The 24,652-nt window shown below is 50.0% G+C and overlaps 1 protein-coding gene across 1 annotated transcript in view; it reads left to right on the top strand.

Moving 5' to 3' along the window:
• Window positions 1-22,537: 22,537 nt before the first annotated feature.
• The window catches only part of LOC119964525 (derlin-2), a 35,126-nt gene continuing 33,011 nt past the window's right edge, over window positions 22,538-24,652 (top strand). Inside the window, exon 1 of the mRNA XM_038794121.1 lies at window positions 22,538-22,708. Coding sequence (XP_038650049.1) covers window positions 22,613-22,708 — 96 coding nt within the window. The 5' untranslated portion in view covers window positions 22,538-22,612. The remainder of the gene's footprint in view (window positions 22,709-24,652) is intronic.

The following is a 24,652-nucleotide window of genomic DNA, read 5'->3' on the forward strand; positions in this document are numbered from 1 at the left end:
ACCAAGAAAACAGAACCCGATCGCAGAACATTTGGATTGTGGGCCTGCCAGAGAAAATTGAGGGCAGGGACCTGACGAGCTACGTCACCCAAATGCTGGGCAACCTAGACAGGAGAGAAGGCTTCCCCAACTCCCCCAGAGATCGACAAAGCACACAGGTCACTCAGACTGGAACCAAAGACGGGGGAATAACCAAGGAAGGTCATCACGAAGCTACGCTGATACCATCATCATGAGAGGATCCTGAGGTGGGCGAGAGAGACCAAGGTAAGTACATGGGAAGGATTCAAATCCCAGCCCTGGATCACTGTCCGTGTGGAGTTTACACATTCTCCCCGTGTCTGCGGGGTTTCACCCCCACAACCCAAAGATGTGCAGGTTAGGTGAATTGGCCACGCTAAATTGCCCCTTAATTGGAAAAAATAATTGGGTACTCTAAATTTATAACAAAAAAGTACATGGGAAGGACACAAAATCCGGGTATATCAGGACATTGGGGCGGACTTGGCGAAACGCAGAGCCGAATTTAATCTGGAAAAATCACCCTGTACAAGAACGGTGTAAGATTCGGGATGCTGTTCCCAGCCAGGCTCTGGGTCGCATTCTAGAACAAGGAGCAGACGAAGGTGGACAAATTTGTGTGGTAATTGGCCTGGACCATGGGCAGGCAAGGCAGAGATGAAGGTGGAACAGAGAAAGAAAGCGAAAAAGAATTTGTCGACACTTGATATGTTTGCGCAGGACTGTGCTGCCTTGCTCTGATCATAAAGACTGCATCACAGGGAAGGGCGAGGACAGGGGAATGCAGGTCAGGGTGAAGTACAGGCAGAGGGAGCGGTTAGACAGCAGGCATAACTTAGGGGTAAGATCAGCCCCGAGAGGGGAGCAACCCCGCTGGCAGGGATAGCTAGCACAGGAAGAAAGACAGCGAGGGGGACTGCAAAGCACCTCCTGGCAGGGAGGGAGCTACTAGCTCGGGGAGGGGGGGGGGGGGGGCACAAGGGTAGGGAGGGGGAATGCACAGCGGGGGGCGGGGAGGGGCACCGGGAAGGGGGATGGTGGGGGCACAGGTGGAGAAGGAACACAAAAGAAACACAAAGGGAAGAAAGGGTTGGTTTTTGGATTGGCTTCAGCAGGTAAGGTGCACGCTGATGGAACAAGGTGGTGCCGCAAGGGTCCAGAATCAAAGGAAGACCCTGGGGTGCAGGGACGCACCCACGTGGTGTACACACAGTTGGTGGCCATACTGGGTGTCCCTTGGACAAAGGGAAATCCCGGACACAGGGGCCCAGCCTCATGGTGGGAACGGTGACCGTGGTCAATTTGGATGGCCCCCTAACAAAGGGAAACCCCGGAGTGCAGAGGCGCATCGACCAGGTAAGTATAGTTGATATTGCAAGGGGGTGGAGGGGGAGACAGAAACCCCCCCCCACCAGAATTATCACCTGGAATATAAGGGGACTTAACAACCCAGTGAAAAGATCCAAAGGCGTTGCTAATTTGAGAAGTTTGAAAGCCAACATAGACTTCCTGCAAGAGACACACCTGAGGGAGAAGGACTGACTGCAGGCAATAAAAGACTGGGTGGGACAGGCGTATCACTCATGTAACGGACAAGGGTTAGGGGAGTAACTATACTGATTAGTAAGAAGGCGATGTTTACGACGACAGTTACGGACCCAGGGGGACGGTATGTCATGGTCAGCGATGTCCTGGACAGGGCACCGGTAGTTCTGGTGTATGCGCCCAACTGGGACGACGCAGATTTAATAAAAAAGACCATAACAGAAATCAACACATGCCGGCTGATCATGGGGGGGGGGGGGGGGGGGGGGTGACTTCAACTGTGACAGGACCCATTGACAATCCGATCGAGATCGAGCACCTGAACAGGGAAAAAGACAGGTATGGCTAGGGAACTGGGAGCATTCATGGAGCAGTGGACCCATGGTAGTTCCTACACCCCAGTGAGAAGGAATACACATGTATTGATTTCTTTGTAATGGGAAAATTGGTTCTTCCAGGAATAGTAAGGGCGGAATACTCTGCAAACGTCATCTCTGGCCATGCTCCACATTACATGGATGTAAGGTTGGAGACTGGCCCTGCCTAATGCCCATGTGGAGGTTGGACACGGACCTTTTGGCCGACAAGGTCTTCTGCCAGAAAAGATCACAGGCCATAGGCGAGTACATCACCAACAACCAGAACGGGGAAGTCTCACCTTCCACGTTCTGGGAGGCACTGAAGGCGGTGATTAGGGGAGAGATTATAACCTACAAGGCACATAGAGACAAGGAAGAGAGGGTGGCTCGGCAACAACTGATCGATTCCATCTTGGAGGTCGACAGAAAATACTCCGAGGCCCCGGCTGTAGAGTTTCTGATGGAGAGGAAAAAGCTACAAATAGGCTTTAACCTGCTATCCACCAGGAAGGAAGTGCATCAACTCCACCAGACACGGGAGACCTTCTATTAAGACGAGAGAAGGCTGGCCGCCTACTGGCTCACCAGCTGAGAAAACAGGCAGCCACGACAGAAATAGTGCAGGTGGAGGATAGCAGAGGCAGACTGGTAACCGAACCAAAAAAGGTCAACCAATCATTTGAGACCTTCTACCGGGGACTGTACACCCCCAAGCCCCCCCCCGATGGGGACAAGGGGATGATACGGTTCCTCGACGGACTGGACATGTCAGTCATGGGGGGCGGTAGATGAGGGGAGCTGGAAGCACCAATAGGACTGGGAGAGATCATGGAGAGCATCAACTCCATGCAGGCGGGGAAGGCGCCGGGACCCAATGGGTTCCCTGCAGACGTCTATTAATAATTCGCACCAGCTCTGGCCCCGCACCAATGGGAGATGTTCACAGATTCGTTAGCAAGGGATACCGAAGGGGATAAGGGGATACCGAACAGCATCCGAAGAGTCTCATTCTATGCGGATGACATGCTCCTCTACAATTCGGATCCACAGAAAGACCTGAAAGTACTCATGAAGCTCCTGTAAGAGTTCGGGACCTTCTTGGGCTACAAACTCAACCTGGGCAAGAGCGAGGCTTTCCTGTTGAACCCGAACGAGGGAGGGACAGAGCTGGAGGGGGGGAGGGGTCTACCATTCAAATTAGCCCAAAGAGAATTCCGCTACCTGGGATCCAGATGGGGTGGGGACTTTGGAGTGAAGCACTGAGTAGGGCCAATTCCACATCCTTCTGCGCCAGGTTCAGCCTCCTGTAGTTTAAAGAGGTGCACAGAGCACACCTGACCAGAACTCGAATGAACGGGTTCTTCCTAAAGGTGGATAATGGGAATGATGCCAGGGAGACCCGGCCAACAACGCCCACATGTTCTGGGCCTGCCTCAGACTTGTTGGGTTCTGGACAGCCTTCTTCGAGGAGTTGTCCAAGGTTGTGGGGGTGAGGGCAGGGACGGGTGGAGGGCGGACGGTGATAATGTATGTAAAATTTGTAAATAAGAAAACGTCACATTATAAATGTCAGGTGCACTATATGTTAAACTGTTAGCCTGCAAAAACTGGAAAATTGCCAATAAAAATATATTTTTCTTAAAAGTCCAACCTCAGTTCAGTCCCAGGCCTTCTACCTTCACAAACACCTCCGGCTCTGCCGCCGTCTCACAGTAATAGTCTCTGCTGTTTTGCATGAACCTCAGCTTTGCCGAGTAGACCACACCAAATTGCATGTGCTTCTTCTGCGCCGCTTTAGAACATAGAACATAGAACAGTACAGCACAGAACAGGCCCTTCGGCCCTCAATGTTGTGCCGAGCCATGATCGCCCTACTCAAACCCACGTATCCACCCTATACCCGTAACCCAACAACGCCCCCTTAACCTTACTTTTTAGGACACTACGGGCAATTTAGCATGGCCAATCCACCTAACCCGCACATCTTTGGACTGTGGGAGGAAACCGGAGCACCCGGAGGAAACCCACACACACAGGGGGAGGACGTGCAGACTCCACACAGACAGTGACCCAGCCGGGAATCGAACCTGGGACCCTGGAGCTGTGAAGCATTTATGCTAACCACCATGCTACCCTGGCCCGTCTGAAGGCTGCCTGCCCCCTTCCCAGCTCTGTCGTCAGGTCATGGTATATGCGTAAACCCATTACACCTCGCGCCTCTGCTTCGCCCCCCTCAGCACTTTCTCCTTTACCTGTAAATTATGGAAACATGATTTCCGCCCTCAGTGGCTCATTCATCCTCAGTTTCGCCTGGAGCGACCGGTGGGCCCTGTCCAACCCGTACTGGGAGGCTTCTACCCCATCAACTTCAGCAGCATACTGTATTCTGTAGACCTCTGGCTCTCCACCCCTTCGGGCACACCTCAGGTTATGCCTTTGCGTCCTGTTCTCCAGGTTTCTACCTTGGTCTCAGCCCTCTATTGATCTCCGTCACCCTCTGCAGCTCCTCATCCACCGAGATCAAATGGTCACTATGCCTTGACAGGGCCTCCTCCACCCCTTTCATTTTCTCCCCCTGCTCCTGCACCTTCGCCGAAGTTCTCACCAACGCCTCTCTCACCGGGGCAAGGGTCTCTCCCATCTACGCCTTGACCGAGGCCATCATCACCATCTGATGCTTTTTGAAAACAGTTGCTCGAACACCCCAGCCATCATCTCCGTCATCTTCTCCACCGTGATTGATGTGGCCCCACCCCACGGGCTCTCTCCTGCCATCTTTCCTCCTGCTGCACCCCTTACCACACACGACGGTGGACCTTCGCTCTGCCTTCTTCCCTAGATTCTTCTATCCGGTTTTCGACATTCACCCAAACCTTCCCAAAGCTCCTCATGGACAAATCCTCACCCACAGGGCTAAAAGTGTCACAAAAAACAGTTCTGGCATGAGCCACCAAACATGCGACCTCCACCTACATGCTGCAACTGGAAGTCCTCATGCCCCGCCATCTTCAATGACTTCTGTACATTCACACTAAGGTTCTTCTGTTCCTACACCTCCTTTAGATTTTCTCCCCTTATTGTCTCCCCATATTCTTCCTGTCAAAGTTAATCACCCATCTCTCTCTCTCTCTCCCTTCCTCCCTCCCTTTCTTTTCTTCCTCTCTCTCCTGCTCCTTCCCTCTCTCTCTCCTCTCACACCCCCTCCATCTCTCTCCTCCCTCCCTCCCTCGTCCCCTCTGACCCCCCTTTCTCTCACCCTCTTTTACTGCATTTTTCTCTCTCCCTCCCCCCTACTACACACCCTCCCCCTCTCTCTCCCCTTCTTACTCCCACTCTCCTACCTCATAGCCTCCCTCTCTCTCCCTCCTTCCTCTCTCACCCCCTCCCTCTCTCTACGCCTCCCTCTCTTTTTCAACCCCCCTCTCCCCTTCTTGGATAATAACATGGCCCAGGTAGTAATCCAGGCTTTATTATCTGAGGTTCTGCTTTTTAATCTAGCCCCTAGATGCTCCTCCAGCCCAAGCAGAACCTCCTTTCTAGTTCTACTGTTAAAACCTGCATGATATCTATGGAGTAGAAGCAATCAGTTGCCCCGTGAGTCTCGAGGGTACAAGTTCCCCACTGAGGGGCAGGGAGCCTTGAACACGCTAAAAACCTTTGATATAAAAGTCTGCCAGGTTTGGAACTGACACCTCAGACCCGGCTGGGATCTGAAGAGTATTGTACATATCATTACTTTGGAATAAAACAAGTTTCTCTTTATCCATTCGCCTCAGACTCGTCTGTGGTCACTACCTATGTCACTGGTACTTACATGAACCATGACCACGGATCTTCCTCCTCCCACTGCCAGTTCTCTCCAGTCCAGAGAAGATATCCTGCCTTGCCTGCCAGGTGCCAGGGTAGGGAGCTAAAGGTTCACGTGTATTTGACATTTGGGGAGGATAAGCAAAAGGGGAAAGTAGGTGGAGCAGTGCTGGTAATAAAAGATACAAGATTAGTCTATCAGTTAGAGAGGCTCTTAGATTGGAAGATCAAGGTGTCGGGCCAGTTTGGATAGAGCTAACAAACAGCAAGGAAAGATTGGCAGGATAAAAGCAAATTACTGCGGATGCTAGAATGTGAAACAAAAGCAGAAAATACTGGACAATTGCAATAGATCTGACAGCATCTGTGGAGAGAGAAGGGAGCTAATGCTTCGAGTCTGGACGACTCTTTGACAAAGCTTTGACAAAGAGTCATCCAGACTCAAAACATTAACTTCCTTCTCTCGCCACAGATGCTGTCAGACAAATATTGGTAGGAGTTGTTTATAGGCCACCAAACAGTAGTTGCACTGGGAACCAAAGAGAAAATGCTGGAAAATCTCAGCAGGTCTGGCAGCAGCGGTAGGGTGGGACAATAGCTAACGTTTCAAGCCCAGATGACTCTTTGTCAAAGCTATTTCCACAGTAATTTGCTTTTATTTAGTAGTGGCAATGGGGCATGGTATGTGTAGTAATCCACGGGAGGCAGGAGTTCCGTCACCACACCATTATTTATTTACAATAACGATATTACAGGAGCAGCTACAAACAGTGCTGCTAGCAATCCAGTCAACTTAAGACTGGCTCACAAAGCCTACACAGGTGATTACATGGGCCCCCCTCAATGAGCTATCATTGAGGGAGCTCATACTCCAATTGGCCAACCAATAAAGCCAATTGGAGTTCATTACAGTATGTGTCAGGAAATTAGAGGTGCATGTAACAAGGGTAATACAAGTAATCACTTAACCTTCTCAAATGTTAAGGATTCCAGCAGGCCCCCCCGCTGCGCCACGGCACAGGGTGGCAAGGTTGACCTCCACCCTAACAGGATCCGCCTTCGGGCGGTCACTGAGGCGAAGGCTACAACATCTGCCTCCGCACCTGTTTCCAACCTTGGCTGGTCCGGCACTCCGAATATGGCCTCCCGGGTCCAGTTTCACGTGCACCACTTTAACGATTACCCTAAAAACCTCCTTCCGGTATTCCTCCAGCTTTGGACAGGCCCAAAACATATGATCCAGATCTGTTATTAAAGCAAGTAAGGAAACTTTTGCCAGAATATGGTATTCCAACCACTGTCATGTCTGACAATGGACCGTGCTCCGACCGTCATGAATGGGCTGAATTCTCTTGAGAATACAACTTCGCTCATATCATGTTGAGTCCGCGTTAACTTCAATCAAATGGTAAAGTGGAGAAAGGAGTTCAAGTCATCAAACAGCTTCTTAACAAAGCTTTAGATTCTCGTTCAGGTATCAATCTAGCGTTACTACTATATAGAGCGACTCCGCTTTCGACTGGTCTATCACCTGACTTGAACTCCTTTCTCCACTTTACCATTTGATTGAGGTTAATAGTGGACCCCCGACCAAAGAGTACCCCAGGCCTGTGCCGCGCGGCTGCCTGCCCACCACAGGGGGCTACCCTGCTATTTCTGCGGCCAGCATCAGCACCCCAGGCAGCGCTGCCCGGCCCGGAATGCAAACTGCAACAACTGCGGTAAAAAGGGACATTTCGCTAAGGTTTGCCTGGCCAGGTCCAAATCCTCAAAATTGCAGGCCCGACTCTCGGACTCACAGGCCAACAGACCCCGCAGTGTGGCAGCGTTTCTGCCGGCTCTGCCCCCCCCAGGACGCGTCATTGGCCTCGTGTTGTCCGTGGGGGCAGCCATCTTCAAGCCCGCACAACTTGTGTGACTCACAGGGGCCGCCATCTTGGCCATCCTCGCCCAGGCGGCCCGCCACGCGCGACTCATGGGGGCCACCATCTTGGACGCCAATTTCCTCACTGCCTGACACGTGCGACCGATGGGTGCCGCCATCTTGGCTGCCATTTGCAACGCCGCCCAACACGTGCGACCGACGGGGACAGCCATCTTGGGACCATCCCAGAACCTCCAACCACGCCGGCTACCCGCAACTCAGCGCGGTTACCCTTGACCAGTCGTGACCCAAACACCTCCGGAGCTCCATGATGACCGTGCGGGTAAATGGACATGAAACACCTTGCCTGTTCGACTCCGGGAGCAGGGAGAGCTTTATTCATCCAGACATGGTAAGACGCTGCTCGCTCGCAATCTTCCCGGCGCACCAAACCATCTACCTCGCTTCTGGGTCGCACTTGGTGCAGATCCGGGGGTGCACTACCGCAACCTTCGCAATACAGGGCGCCGTGTATGCCGATTTTAAGTTACATCTACTCCCCGACCTCTGCACTCCTCTCCTGTTGGGACTGGACTTCCAGTGTAACCTCAGAAGCCTAACTCTGATGTTCGGTGGGCCCCTACCCCCACTCACCGTATGTAGCCTTGCGACCCTAAAAGTCGACCCTCCCCCGCTCTTCGCAAATCTCATCGTTGACTGTAAGCCAGTCGCTTAAGTACAGTATCCAGGACAGGACTTTTATCAGGTCCGAGGTCCAGTGACTCTTGCGGGAGGGGATCATCGAGGCCAGCAATAGCCCCTGGAGAGCTCAGGTGGTGGTCGTCAGGACCGGGGAAATGAACCGGATGGTTGTAGACTACAGCCAAACCATGAACCGGTACATGCACCTTGATGCGTACCTACTTCCCGGATCGCAGACATGGTAAACCAGATCGCACACTATCGGGTGTTCGCCATGGTGGATCTGAAGTCTGCGTACCACCAGCTCCCAATCCGCCCGGAGGACCGCCACTACACAGCCTTTGAGGCAGACGGCCGGCTCTTCCACTTCCTCTGGGTCCCCTTCGGCGTCACAAATGGGGTCTCGGTCTTCCAAAGAACGATGGACTGAATGGTGGGCCAGTACGGGCTGTGGGCCACATTTCTGTACCTGGACAACGTCACCATCTGCGGCCATGGTCAGCAGGACCACGACGCCAACCTCCAGAGATTTCTCCAAACCGCCCAAACCCTCAACCTCACTTATAACAAGGAAAAATGCGTTTTCTACACAACCAGACTAGCCATCCTCGGCTACGTCATGGAAAACGGAGTTCTGGGACCCGACCCCGACCGTATGCGCCCCCTCCTGCAACTCCCCCTTCCCCACTGCCCCAAGGCCCTGAAAAGGTGCCTTGGGTTCTTTTCCTATTACGCCCAGTGGGTCCCCAACTATGCGGACAAAGCCCGCCCACTGATCAAGGCCACCATCTTCCCACTGGCGGCAGAGGCCCACCAGGCCTCCAGCTGCATCAAGGCGATGCGCGCGGTGGACGAGTTCATCCCCTTCCAGGTGGAGAGCGATACGTCAGAGGTCGCTCTCGCTGCCACCCTTAACCAGGCACGCAGGCCAGTAGCATTTTTTTCCCGTACCCTCAATGCCTCCAAAATTCGACACTGCTCGGTCGAAAAAGAAGCCCAAGGCATCGTGGAAGCTGTGCGGTACTGGAGGCACTACCTCGTTGGTAGGAGGTTTACCATCGTCGCCAACCAACGATCGGTAACCTTCATATTTGATAAGATCTTGAGGTGGAGGATTGAACTCTCCACCTATAATGGTATATCGTCCTGGGAAGCTCAACGAGCCCCCAGATGCCCTGTCCCACGGCACATGCACCAGCGTGCAAGATGACCGACTCCGGGCTATCCACGATTATCTCTGCCACCTGGGGGGTCACCTGGCTCTCCACTACATCAAGGCTCGCAACCTGCCCTACTCCACCGAGGAGGTCAGAGCCATGACCAGTGACTGCCAAATCTGCCCGGAGTGTAAACCACACTTCTATCGACTGGATAAGGCCCACCCGGTAAAGGCATCCCGGCCCTTTGAGCCCCTCAGTATCAACTTCAAAGGGCCCCTCCCCTCTACCAACAGCAACACGTATTTTCTCAACGTCGTTGATGAGTTCTCCTGCTTCCCAATTGCAATCCCTTGCCCCGACATGATCGCGGCCACCGTCATTAAAGCCCTACATAGTATCTTCACCTTGTTCAGTTTCCCCACTTACATCCACAGTGACCGGGGCTCGTCGTTCATGAGCGACGAACTGCGTCAGTACCTGCTCGGTAAGGGCATCGCCTCAACCAGGACTACCAGTTATAACCCCTGGGGAAACGGGCAGGTGGAGAGGGGGAACGCGACGGTCTGGAAGGTCGTCCTCCTGGCGCTACGGTCTAGGAATCTCCTAGTTTCCCACTGGCAGGAGGTCCTCCCCGACGCACTCCACTCTATTAGGTACCTCCTTTGCACGGCCACAAATGAGACCCCTCATGACCGCCTGTTTGTCTTCCCCAGGAAATCCACCTCCGAGGCCTCGCTTCCGCCTTGGCTGAAGACACCGGGGCCAGTCTTACTCCGCAAACATGTCAGGAGCCATAAGTCCGACCCCCTGGTCGAGAGGGTCCAGCTCCTTCACACCAACCCCCAGTAGGCATACATAGAGCACCCCGACGGCCGACAGGATACGGTTTCCCTCTGTGACCTGGCACCCGCAGGTTCCACCCCCACCACTACCCCAACTTACCCCACCCAACCTATGCTGACCAGCGCACCCGCCCCTACAAGGCACCCCTACACTCTCCCGCCCTCCATTCCCCCTTCACCGACCCACAGGAACGAAGCTCCAGAAGACAAGCTCTCAGAGTCCGCGTCTGTGCCCACACCGGCGACTTCACTACCCATGCCCGCACGGATGAGTTCGACACGCATGCCAGCTGCGATACCAGAGCTTCAGCGATCACAGCGCACGATCAGGGCGCCGGATAGGCTGACCTTGTGAACCCTTCACCCCCGCCGGACTTACAATTTTTTTTAAGAGGGGGTGAATGTGGTGAACGTATTGTATTAACCATTCACCATGTATGTCACTTTATCACGCTGTTGCCCATGTGGGCTCCACCTATGGACTACTGGTAAGATATTACCTGGAATGTATCATGTTGGTGCCTTTGTGGGCTCCGCCCCGGCTCCTCCCCTTGAGGGGAGGTATAAAGAGCAGCAGCCCTGTAGGCGGCTCTCAGTAGCAGAGCAGTCACAGGCAGGCACTGTTCTAGTCGATTAAAGCCACAGTTTACATCTACTCTCTGTTTCGCGTGAATTGATGGTCGCATCACCGAGATAAGTTTAACTTGTCCAACCGGCCCCAGTCCTGTGCCACCTGTATCCCTAAGTATCTAAAACTGTCCCCTACTAACCTAAACGGAGCCCTCTCAACCCACCCTCCTGGCCCCTTGCCTGGACTACAAACAACTCACTTTTTGCCATGTTTAGTTTATACCCTGAGAACCGGCCGAATTCCCTCAGGAATCCTATGATTTCATCCATCCCAGGCACTGGATCCGTGATGTTTAAGGGCAGGTCATCGGCGTACAACAAAACTCCCCCCCCCCGTACCAGCCCTTCCAACCCCTAGAAGCTCTCAGGGAAATTGCCAGCAGCTCTATTGCAGCGCATACAGCAGTGGGGAGAGGGGACACCCTTGCCTTATCCCTCGGTACAGTCTAAAATAGTCAGATGTCGTCCTATTCATCCTTACACTATTCTCCGGAGCCTGGTACAACAGCCTGACCCAGTCAATAAAGCCCTCTCCGAACCCAAATCGTCCCAACACCTCCCATAAATAGTCCCACTCAACCCGGTCGAAAGCCTTCTCAGTATCCATTGCCACAACCTCGACCTCCCTACTGTCTACCAACCACCCCCCTCCCCCCCAGCATTCTACTGGCTTTCTCCCCGTGCTCATAAATCGCACCCCTCACCTTCCTAAGCTGCTCCATAGCCTTACCTGTGGACAACACCCCAAACTCAGTCTGTAGCCTTCATCGTTCCCTTAAAAGCTCCACGCTCGGGATCTCCGCATATCTCCTGTCTATCTGTAAAATCTCCTTCACCAGTCTTTTGCCCTGTCCGTCCTGTCCCTATGTGCTCGAATCGAGATCAGCTCCCCTCTCACCACTGCCTTCAGCGCCTCCCAGAGCACCGCTGCTGAGACTTCCCCTGTGTCATTGACCTGCAGGTAGATTTGCATACATTTCCTCACCCTCTCACACATTGCCTCGTCCGCCAACTGACCGACCTCTAGCCTCCATTGAGGGCGCTGAAAACTATCCTTACAGACCTGCAGATCAACCCAGTGTGGAGCATGGTCTGAAATAGCGATCGCCGAATATTCTACGTCTGTCACCCCCGCCAGCAAATCCCTGCTCATGATGAAAAAATCAATTCGGGAAAAAAATCAATACCCTTTATGAAGATGTGAATAGAACGAAAACTCCTTCCCCGTCGGCCGACTACCTCTCCATGGGCCAGCCCCCGCAAACCCCCCCCCCCCATTTGCTCCATGAACACCCTCAGTTCTTTCGCCATTGCCTGCACCTTATCCATTTTTGAACACGACCGGTCTAGGCCGGGGTCAAGTTCTGTGTTAAAATCACCTCCCATAATCAGCCTGTACGAGTCCAGGTCAGGTATCTTCCCCAGCAGTCTCTTAATAAAATCCACATTGTCCCAAAATTTGGGGCATATACATTGACCAAAACTACCCTCATCCCCTTGAGCATGCCACTCAGCATGACAAATCTGCCTCCCCTACCCGAGATTGTGCTACCCACCTCGAATTGCACCCATTTGTTAACCAAAATCGCGACCCCCCCCTGGTTTTAGTGTCCAGCCCCGAGTGAAAGACCTGGCTAATGCAGCCCTTCCTTAATCTGACCTGGTCAGCTACTTTCAGTGAGTCTCCTGAAGCATTATTACGTCCGCCTTCAGCACCCTCAGATGCGCGAACGCAAGTGCCCTCTTTACCGGCCCGTTTAACCCTCTAATGTTACAGGTGATCAGCCTGGTTGAAGGGCACCGTGCCCGCCCCCCCCCCCCCCCCCCCCCCCCCCACCCCCCACCGATCAGCCATCTCCTTTCTTGGGGCCGCCCCTAGATCCTGTGTCGTGCTTCCCCTGGCCCGCCTCCTGGCAGCCCCCACCTCCGACCTCCTCCATATTACCAAACCCAAGTCCCTCCCTCGTCAGTAGATCAACTACTCCCCTTCCCCCAGCAACAACACCCTGTAACCTAACCCCGCCATAAACTAGCTATATACACAGCCCTCACCTGGCTTCCGTGGACCAGCTCACCCAGCTAGCCTGGTGACTTTCGATTCCGGTACCAACAAGTCTCCCACCTATTGTTCCCTCTGACACCCTCCCCCCCGGCCCATCAACACCACTTACCCAGTCCTCAGTTCGGCACCAGCCCTTCTCTCTTGGCGAAATCTATCGCGTCCTCGGGCTCCTCAAAGTAATGGTGCCGCCCCTCGTGAGTGACCCAACAAAGGCGCGCCGGGTATAGCAGCCCAAACTTCCTCTGCTGCTTGAACAGAATCTCTTTGACTTGCCAGTAGCATGTCTTCCTTCTGGCCACCTCCACACTCATGTCTTGGTCAATGTGCAAGACACTATTGTTCCAATTGCAGCTCCACATGCGCTTGGCCCACTGTAGCACCTGCACCTTGTCCAGGAACCTGTGGAACCTGACCACCATCACTCGGGGGGGGTCCCCGCTCGCGGCTGGGCGGGGGGGGTCCCCGCTCGCAGCTGGGCGGGGGGGTCCCCGCTCGCGGCTGCTTCGTCAGCGCTCTGTGCGCCCTGTCCACCTCCAACGGACGAGGGAAGACATCATCCCCCAACAGCTTCTGGAATATGTATGCCACATACGTGGCAGCATCCTCTCCCTCAGGCCCCTCCGGGAGACCAACGATTCTCAAATTCTGCCGACGGGACCTATTTTCCAGGTCCTCTACCTTCTCCAGAGCCTTTTTTGTTGGTCTTTCAGCTTCCCCATCTCCACCTCCACCACCGTTTGGTGCTCCTCCAGTGCCTTCTCCAGCTTCTAGATCGTCCGATCCTCGGCATCCAGCCTGTGCTCCAGGCGCTCGATTGATTTCTGGATCCGGTCTAAACTGTCCGGTTTCAGCGCAGAGAAGCCCTCTTGGATGACCTTCAGCAGATGCTCCGATGTTGGCTGGGCTGTCTGCACCGGGGTCTGGACATCGGCCATATTGTCCTCAGCAGCACCTTCTACACTGCCCTTGTTTGCCCACTTCTTCATCTGTTTGCGATTCTTTCTGCTTCTTAATTCCATACACCTATATCTGGAGGCAGTGCTTGAGTGCCTTTGCCTTCAAATCCTGTGCTCAAAAGTACAAAAAAGTCGGGGAAAAAGGTCCAAAGGTCCGACCAGACCGAGAGCCACCAAATGTGCAACTTACTCCCTCATAGCTGCCACCAGAAGTCCCGGTTCACTGATTCTGGATATAATGCCTTGATGTTGTAATCTTGCCAGTTCAAGTTTCAATCTTTCTCAAAGTGGAGCAGAAACTCTTCTCAGAGGGTGTACCACAGGTTTGGCATTCGGTCGTAACAGAATTTTGTACTTGTAGGGTAGAGTACCCATGCCTTCGAAGACATCTGGAAATCGATCTAGAATCCCTTGAATGTCATCTTGAATCATTGGTTGGGATGAATTTGCACTATAAATCCTCTGAATTAGGTGTAAATCCTTGCAGGCTTGTGCACCTAAGAGTGAAGACTTATTTGAATCAATAATCTCAAATCTTAGAACAATCGCTATATCACTTTTGGCAACTAAGATCCCATTGATCTGATTACATTGCCATGTAGTCGCGCAGTTGACATGCTGATTGAGTTATTTTCGGAGTTTACTTTAGCTTTTTGACGTCAAGCTGAGTAAGCAAATTGGCAGAAGCGCCAATATCCAGCTTAAAGTTGATTGGATAATCATTGACTTGCAATACTGTGTTCCATTCCAAGTCAGTGTTGATGGAGTGGACTGTCTTGAGAGGTGATGATACTTCTGTGATTCTATCATACTTCTCTATGATGCCAACAAAGAATGAGTCTTCCAAGGAATAAGCATCTGGCTCATTGAAAAAATTTTGTTCAAAACCTTCTTCCTTATGAAATGAAAATGAAATGAAAATCACTTATTGTCATAAGTAGGCTTCAAATGAAGTTACTGTGAAAAGCCCCATGTTGCCACATTCCGGCGCCTGTTCGGGGAGGCTGGTACGGGAATTGAGCCTGCGCTGCTGGCCTGACGTGGTCTGCTTTAAAAGCCAGCTATTTAGCCCTGTGCTAAACCAGCCCCTTTAGAATCTATACTTCTAACATTAATCTGGCTTGATTTTGACTTTGCAGATTCAAATGCCTGTGTGGATCTGCACTGAGCAGCAAAGTGGTTTTGTTTGCCACATTGTGAGCATAGCTTTCCTCGAGCAGGGCATTTGTTTTGATGGTGGGCGGTTCCACACGTCATAACGTACATGTCATCACACGCCACACTTCTTTGTGCATACGCAGATCAGTCTTCGCCCGTCTCGCATCTTTTAACGAAGTATGCATGTGTAGGGTTAGAATGCATGTGCGCAAGATGGCTGCCATCCAAAACACAAATCTTCATCTGCGACACTACCTCAACACATTCTACCTCATGGTTGTTTCCGCGCCCTTTTCACGGATAAAAAATTAATTATACTGACTTTTCAATAACTGATGTAAACAACACATTTCAATTGTTTGAAATCCTTCTGCTTCAGCAATTGTTTTCTGAGCTTTTCATCAATTATGCCAAAGACTATTTGGTCTCTGATCATTGAATCATTCAATACTGTGAAGTTATAAGAATGAGCTAGCAGTCTAGGACCAGTAACAAAGCAATCAATTGATTCACCCTTGTTTTGCATTCTCTTTTTGAAAATAAAACGCCCAAAAGCTTCATTTGTTTGAATTTTGCAATGATAATCAAATTTTGCAATTATTGCGTCAAACTTAGTTTTATCTTGATCTGCTGTATATTGGAAAGAGTTATAGATTTTGATGGCTTGTGGACCAGGCATAGTTAGTAGAAGAGCAATTGTACGAGCATCAGTAGCATTATTTCAATCTGAAGCCTCTAAATAAATTTGAAACTGCTGCTTGAACACCCGCCAGTTAACATCACGCTTACCGGTGATCCGGAGTTGTCATGGAGCTTGAGCTTTGCCCATCAGTCCTGGATTCTTCGAAGTTCTGCAGTCACAGGTTGGTGCTTCGAGATTCGAATAGCTTCTTAGTTTTCTGTACTAGATACTTACTAAACTATACCAGTTAGCTCCAGTAGACATACCTGGTACCATGTTATATTACACTTTGTGGTAATATGTCGTTATTCTTTGCCTTGTGATCCAGAATAGTCTGATGAGTTGATGATAAAGAAACCACCAATCTTTAGATTGAAGCAAAACTGAGTTATTGAATAACGATGAAATTAAATAGAGTTTGCATACACTACAGAGCTATAACTACTAATAAAGTAAGATTGAGTCTGTTAAACAGTAATCTATAATCTAGTATTAACTAATGATGTTCTCATGCTACTTCTCTCTAATCTAAACTACTCCTTGTGCTGTGTTCAATACTTCTCCTCTGCTAATGCTGCCCAAGATTCCCTGAGGTCTGATATTTATACTGGGAACTGGTGGTACCCCCTAGCGTTTGAATTACACTGAGATGTAATAATTAATCCTTCACTGACATACCTATATACATATCATTGCACAAAGAGAAATGACTAATTAATAATTATGTTATGATGTGAAGATTCTGGCGTTGGACTGGGGTGGGCACAGTAAGAAGTCTTACAACACCAGGTTCAAGTCCAACAGGTATATTTGGAATCATGAGCTTTCGGAGCTTAGCTCCTTCATTGGGTAGTGACGCACCTGATGAAGGAGCTATGCTCCAAAAGCTCGCAATTCCAAATAAACCTGTTGGACTTTAAGCTGGTGTTTTCATCATTTTATTTTAAAGGACCCTTTAGGGAAGAATGACCAAAACATAAAGTTTGAAAGTTATGTTGTTCAACCTGAAACTAGGGTCTTTAATGCAAACAGGAAACGTGAAGGCATGAGGGACAAGGTGGCTGTGGTACATAAGAACATAAGAACATAAGAACTAGGAGCAGGAGTAGGCCATCTGGCCCCTCGAGCCTGTTCCGCCATTCAATTAGATCATGGCTGATCTTTTGTGGACTCAGCTCCACTTTCCGGCCCGAACACCATAACCCTTAATCCCTTTATTCTTAAAAAAACTATCTATCTTTACCTTAAAAACATGTAATGAAGGAGCCTCAACTGCTTCACTGGGCAATGAATTCCATAGATTCACAACCCTTTGGGTGAAGAAGTTCCTCCTAAACTCAGTCCTAAATCTACTTCCCCTTATTTTGAGGCTATGCCCCCTAGTTCTGCTGTCACCCGCCAGTGGAAACAACCTGCCCGCATCTATCCTATCTATTCCCTTCATAATTTTAAATGTTTCTATAAGATCCCCCCTCATCCTTCTAAATTCCAACGAGTACAGTCCCAGTCTACTCAACCTCTCCTCGTAATCCAACCCCTTCAGCTCTGGGATTAACCTAGTGAATCTCCTCTGCACACCCTCCAGTGCCAGTACGTCCTTTCTCAAGTAAGGAGACCAAAACTGAACACAATACTCCAGGTGTGGCCGCACTAATACCTTATAAAATTGCAACATAACCTCCCTAGTCTTAAACTCCATCCCTCTAGCAATGAAGGACAAAATTCCATTTGCCTTCTTAATCACCTGTTGCACTTGTAAACCAACCTTCTGTGACTCATGCACTAGCACACCCAAGTCTCTCTGAACAGCGGCATGCTTTAATATTTTATCGTTTAAATAATAATCCCGTTTGCTGTTATTCCTACCAAAATGGATAACCTCACATTTGTCAACATTGTATTCCATCTGCCAGACCCGAGCCCATTCACTTAACCTATCCAAATCCCTCTGCAGACTTCCAGTATCCTCTGCACTTTTCGCTTTACCACTCATCTTAGTGTCATCTGCAAACTTGGACACATTGCCCTTGGTCCCCAACTCCAAATCATCCATGTAGTTTGGGGAACTACATTAAAAGGTATGACAGTAGACAGCAGTGGGTAGCATTTAAAGAACTAATGGTTTGTAACAAATTAACATTCCCTTAAGACATAACAAGCCAGCAAAAAAGTGATCCAACCGTGGCTAATGAGAAAAGTTAAAGATTCTGTTGGATCAAAGAAAGAGGCTTATAAAGTTGTCATAAATTAGTAGACCTGAGTATTGGGAGCATTTTCAAATTCAGCAAAGGAGAACTGAGCAATTGATAAAGAAAGAGAAAATAGAAAATGAAAGTAAACTAGTGAGAAACATAAAAACGGAATGTTAATGCTTCAATGGAATGTAAAAGCTTATAAGGCATGTCAAAATGAAATGTAAAAACAAATGTGGGCCTATTACTTTAAAAAAAAAATATTTTTATTCTCCTTTTCCACATTTTCTCCCAAATTTACACCCACCAACAATAAACAATAAACAATAATGAATACAATGTCAATCCCCATATCAACAACAACAATCCCATCCTCCCACCAACCCCCAAACAACTGCCCGCATGTTCATATAAACAAATAACAAAAAGGAATCAGGAATCACCCATAGTTACCATTAATACACATACAGTGCCCCTCCCCCCAACCCTCCCAACCTCCCCCCCACCTAATGTTCGATGTTATCCAATTCTTCAAAATGTACAATGAATAACGCCCATGAATTGTAGAACCCCTCCATCCTTCCCCTCAGTTCAAACTTAACCTTCTCAAGAGTTAGGATTTCCAACAGGTCCCCCCGCCATGCCAGGGCACAGGGTGGAGAGGTTGTTCTCCATCCCAACAGCATCCACCTTCGGGCAATCAACGAGGCGAAGGCTACAACATCTGCCTCTGCACCCGTTTCCAACCCTGGCTGGTCCGACACCCCGAATATGGCCTCTCGAGGGCCCAGGTCCAGTTTCACGTGCACCACTTTAGAGATTACCCTAAAAACCTACTTCCAGTAATCCTCCAGCTTTGGACAGGACCAAAACATATGAATGTGATTCGCGGGCCCCCCTCCCCGCAACGTTCACATACATCTTCTATCCCCTCAAAGAGCCGGCTCATCCTCGCCATTGTGAGGTGTGCTCCATATACCACCTTCAGCTGTATCAGCTCCAACCTTACACATGTGGTGGAGGCGTTCACTCTCCGGAGCACCTCACACCAGGACCCCTCCTCCATACCCTCTCCCAACTCTTCCTCCCACTTTGCTTTGATCCCTTCCAGCGGTGCCTTCTCCTCTTGCAAAATAGCTCTGCAAACCGTCGACACTACCCCCTTCTCCAACCCCTTTTCATCAGCACCTCCTCCAGCAATGTGGAGGCTGGCTCCACCGGGAAGCTCTGTATCTCCTTCCTGGCAAAAATCTCGAACCTGCATGTATCTAAACATTTCCCCTCGCTCCAACCCATACTTCGCTCCCAGCTCCTTCAGTCCTGCAAACCGACCCCCAAGAAACAAATCTCTTAGGGTCTTCATCCCCTTCTCCTCCCAATTCCGAAAATTTCTGTCCCACCTCCCTGGCTCAAATCTGTGGTTCCCCCGAATCGGCATTTTCATTGAATTTACAGTGCAGAAGGAGGCCATTCGGCCATCGAGTCTGCACTGGCTCTTGGAAGGAGCACCCCACCCAAGGTCAACACCTCCACCCTATCCCCATAACCCAGTAACCCCACCCAACACTAAGGGCAATTTTGGGCACTAAGGGCAATTTATCATGGCCAATCCACCTAACCCGCACATCTTTTGACTGTGGGAGGAAATCGGAGCACCCGGAGGAAACCCACGCACACACGGGTAGGATGTGCAGACTCCGCACAGACAGTGACCCAAGCCGGAATCGAACATGGGACCCTGGAGCTGTGAAGCAATTGCGCTATTAACAATGCTACCATTTCCCTTGACCCTGCCCCCAACCTTAAGTGTTGGCGAAACTGCCTCCAAATTCTCAATGAAGCTATTATTACCGCACTCCCTGACTATTTATGTGAGCCTATTACAGGCAGAGAATGGAAAATTTATAATGTGAGAGAAAATCTAAACACATACATTGTGTTGTATTTCGCAAAGGAAAATGGAAGAATCCTCCCTGAAATATTACTGAGCCAAGGGACTAGTGAGATTGAGGACTTTAAATGAAATTAGCAGTAGAAATGTATGCTGGAGAAGTTAATGGGCTGAAAATTGATACGTCCCCTGATGATCCACATCTGAGTGTTGAAAGAGGTGCCTGGAGACATAATGGGTGCATTGGTTATTGGAAGGTAGGAGATGTAATATTTCCGAGTTTGCTGATGACACAATGTGAGTTGTGACGAGGATGCAAAGAAGTTTAAAGGAGATTTCGACAGGCTAAATGAGTGGACAAGAACATGGCGATGGAATATAATGTGGAAGAATGGTAAGAAAAGCATAAATGCAGAATATTTCTTAAATGGGGAGAAATTGAGAAGTATGGATATCCAGAGGGACTTGGGTGTCCTTGTTTGTAACTCACTGAAAGCACAGAATTTACAGTGCAGAAGGAGGCCATTCGGCCCATTGAGACTGCACCAGCCCCAGAAAGAGCACCCCGCCATATCCCCGTAACCCCACCTAACCTTTTTGGACACTAAGGGCAGTTTATCATATCCAATCCACCTAACCTGCACATCTTTGGACTGTGGGAGGAAATCAGAGCACCCGGAGGAAACCCACGCAGACACAAGGAGAATGTGCAGACTCTACAAAGACATTGACCCAAGCCAGGAATCAAACCTGGGATCCTGGAGCTGTGAAGCAACTGTGCTAACCACTGTGCTTCTGTGCTAGTGTAGCCACCTGGGTTGGCCACTTCCCCACACAAAATGGAAGAACGCAAAGGTTGCAGGGAAAACTGGACAATTATAAAGAGACAAGCAGTTTGCAGAAGTTCATGTGTATTCTGGCTGCATAGAAAGCAGACAGCACCAAAACCAGCAGTTTGCATATTAATGAAGCGATCCCCGGGAACAATGGATACAACGATTAACTACAATTTGGACATTCTATGGCAGGTCAGACTTCCCGGCGCCAACGGGGTCTGAAACAAAAGGAAACAAACCAGTTAGGAAGAACCGCCCCGCGATCGAGGGACAGCCTCAGTATTGGGGGATTCGTACCAATCGATTGGGATGAGACCCAATCGATTGACAGTAGGGTCGGGGTCCGCCCAAAAGGGCGCGAAGCCCCTGGGACCTATAAAAGTCAGGTCCCAAGTTTAGTTCGCTCTCTTAGCCGGCCCTCCCAGCAGAACACCTTTGCAGCAGCTCTCTAAGAACTTGACCGTGAGAAGGAGAGGCCTGGCCAACAGCTACACCGACAAGTAAGTGTCCAACCAACGCTCGCTACGAGAATAGACACTCCTGACCCCTTAGCCCGTACCAACTTGGAAGCCAGCAGTCTCAGGGCAGAACAAGAGGCCATTGTTCCCTGATCCAGTGGGTTCCCTTATCGAAGATAAGTATTGGCTTATAGTGGAAGGAATAGTTTAGTCCGTTAGTATTAGTTGCATGAGTATCGATTTACTGTGTAAATAATAAACGTGTTTGATTGAACCTTACTAACTGGTGTATTGAGTCATTGATCTGAACTTGAACTTGAACCTCGTGGCGGTATCATAAAGATACCTGGCGACTCTAGAGCTAAGGAATAAAACAGAGCCAATTGAGTGTAAAGCACACTCACCAGAACGAGCAACACTGCCCACTAACATGCAGTTACAACAAGCAATTAGGAAGGCAAATACTATGTTCGCCTTTATTGCAATGGAATTTGAGTACAGGTTTGCAGTTGTACAGAGCCATGCTGAAACCACACCTGGATTATTATGTGCAGTTTTGGTCTTCTTACCAAAGGATGTAATTCCTGGAACAAAAGAGAAAATGCTGGAAAATATCAGCAGGTCTGGCAGCATCTGTAGGGAGAGAAAAGAGCTAACGTTTCGAGTCCGATGACTCTTTGTCTAAGCACTGCTTTGGTGCAAGGAGCTTTGTCAAAGAGTCATCGGACTCGAAACTTTTGCTCTTTTCTCGCCCTACAGATCCTGTCAGACCTGCCGTGATTTTCCAGCATTTTCTCTTTTGTTTCAGATTCCAGCATCCGCAGTAATTTGTTTTTATCCAGGTGTAACTCCTGGGATGGTGGGATTATCCCACAAAGAGCGACTGAAGAAATGGCGCCTATATTCTCTGGAGTTTGGAAGAATGAGAGGTGATCTCATTGAAATGTACAAAATTCTTACAGGTGCCAACAGGATAAATACAGAGAGGATGCTTCCCCTGTCTGGAAGGAGGGGGGGGGGGGGTTACATTTGTAATTCTGTATCGCAGAGGCTGTAGAGGCTCAATTACTGATTATGCTCGAAGCAGAGATGGACAGAATGTCTAGATATTAAAGCTATGGAGATTGAGCGAATGGTTGGCACAAGCTGGAGGGGCTGAATGGCCTCCTGCTGCTCTCCCCGCCCAGGCTCCTGCTCCTCGCGTGGTGATCACTCATTGGCTGCCGCTTTGTTTTGGACTGTTCCTATTGGTCAGTTCGAGCGACGTGTCCTACACTGCTATTGGTCAAGCAGAGTCGACGTGTCATTTATCCCCGCCCCTCTCCATTCCAATTGCATGGTTGTAGTCCCGCCTCCCGGACCCTGCAGCCCAATTGGTCGCTGGTGTGGGCGCTGCTCGGCCATTGGCTGCCGGGGGTGTCAGTCAGGCGGCGGCGGCGGAGAGGCCATGGCGGCTTATCAGAGTTTGCTGCAAGAATACCGGAGAATGCCGACCGTCACCCGGGCCTACACCACCGCCTGTGTGCTCACCACGGCGGCCGTGGTAAGAATCAAACGCCTGGACTGCAATTACTGCTTTCCAGATAATCACCGCCGTTCTATCGGGTTCCCAACTCTCCCGGATTACCCGGGAGGGACACGGATCCCCTGGCACTGCTGCAGGCCGGATGGGTGACCTGCAGCAGCCCCTAGTGAGATACCATTCCCCTCACAATCCAGAGAACAATCGGGTGAATCCTGCAGGAATCCTTCCAGTTAGAGTTGGCAGCTATTATGGTATGGGGGAAGAAACAGAAAATGTTGATAAAACTCAGCAGATTGGGCAGCATCTGTGTCAGAAAGTGCTGGAGAGAGAGAGATATGGAGAGTGTGGACCTCAGGATGTGGTGAGAAGAGTGGTGTGAAGAATGCTGAATGTCCAGGAGATACCTGTTAACATGGGTGGGTCCCAAACATGAAAGGCGGAAGAAGTTGGAACCAGGGATAGTTCCTGAGTTGGGTGTTGTGGTTGTTTTAAGCGAATGATTAAACAGGGCAGCACGGTAGCATGGTGGTTAGCATAAATGCTTCGCAGCTCCAGGGTCCCAGGTTCAATTCCCGGCTGGGTCACTGTCTGTGCGGAGTCTGCACGTGCTCCCCGTGTGTGCGTGGGTTTCCTCCGGGTGCTCCGGTTTCCTCCCACAGTCTAAAGATGTGCGGGTTAGGTGGATTGGCTATGCTAAATTGCCTGTAGTGTCCTAAAAAGTAAGGTTAAGGGGGGGGGGGGGGGGTTGTTGGGTTACGGGTATAGGGTGGATACGTGGGTGATCATTGCTCAGCACAACATCGAGGGCCGAAGGGCCTGTTCTGTGCTGTACTGTTCTACGTTCTATGACAAGGGACGTAGAAGTCAATTTGAACTCTTGATCCCTGGGTCCTGAAGCATTTGGCTATTGTACCCATATTTCATAAAGTAAAAGTGGAATAAAGTCACCAATGTCCCAGATGGCCATAAACTGCTTTCCCCTTGAAGGGGGAGAACTGACTGGTGGTGATTTAACCTGAGGGTCACCACAACTCGGGTGAGGAGCCAGGAATTGAACCTGTTGGCCTCTTTCCGCATCACGAACTCAGCCAACTGAGCTAAACCAACCCCATATTTTGTAATAGACCAGTGAATCTTCTGTGGTGTTGCATATAAGGAGTTAAAGCCAAGCAGAGTTAGAGGGTTGGGAATGATCGGATATAAGTAATTAATTAATTCTGTACTTTGATTGTGAATGACTCCACTGGTGGGAGCTGTCAACTGTGTGAGTGTGGACATTGGAATTTATCATGGTAAAAATTGTCCATAAGATATGGGAGCAGAATTAGGCCATTTGGCCCATCAAGTCTGTTCCGCCATTCGATAATGGCTGATGTGTTCCTCATCCCCATTCTCCTGCCTTCTCCCATAATCCCATATCCCATAATTAATCAAGGAATTCCATTATTGATCAAGAACACCAGACTTGTGCGAGAGATGCTATTACCTACAAGGCTACAGACCAAGAGCTGGAAGATGGAATTAGACAGAATATAATGGAACATAAGAACTAGGAGCAGTATAGCACTTCTGCCTTAGAATGCTGAGGACCCAGGTTCGATTCTGGCCCCAGGTCACCGTCCGTATGGAGCACATTCTCCCCGTCTCTGTGTAGGTCTCGCATCCACAACCCAAAGATGTGCAATGGATTGGCCATGTTAAATTGCCCCTTAATTGGAAAAAAAAATAATTGGGCTCTCTAAATTTTCAAAAACAAAGAACTAGGAGGAATAGGCAATTTAGCTTCTCGAGCCTGCCCCACCATTCAATAGGATCATGGCTGATCTCATCATTGCCTCAACTCCACTGTCCTGCCCATTCTCTGTAACCCTTCAACCTATTACCAATTAAAAATCTGTCTACCTCCTCCTCAGATTTACTCCCTGTCCCAGCATCCACCACACTCTGGGGTAGTGAATGCCA

The sequence above is a fragment of the Scyliorhinus canicula genome, chromosome 1 (assembly GCF_902713615.1).
Source record: "Scyliorhinus canicula chromosome 1, sScyCan1.1, whole genome shotgun sequence".
NCBI lineage: Eukaryota > Metazoa > Chordata > Chondrichthyes > Carcharhiniformes > Scyliorhinidae > Scyliorhinus > Scyliorhinus canicula.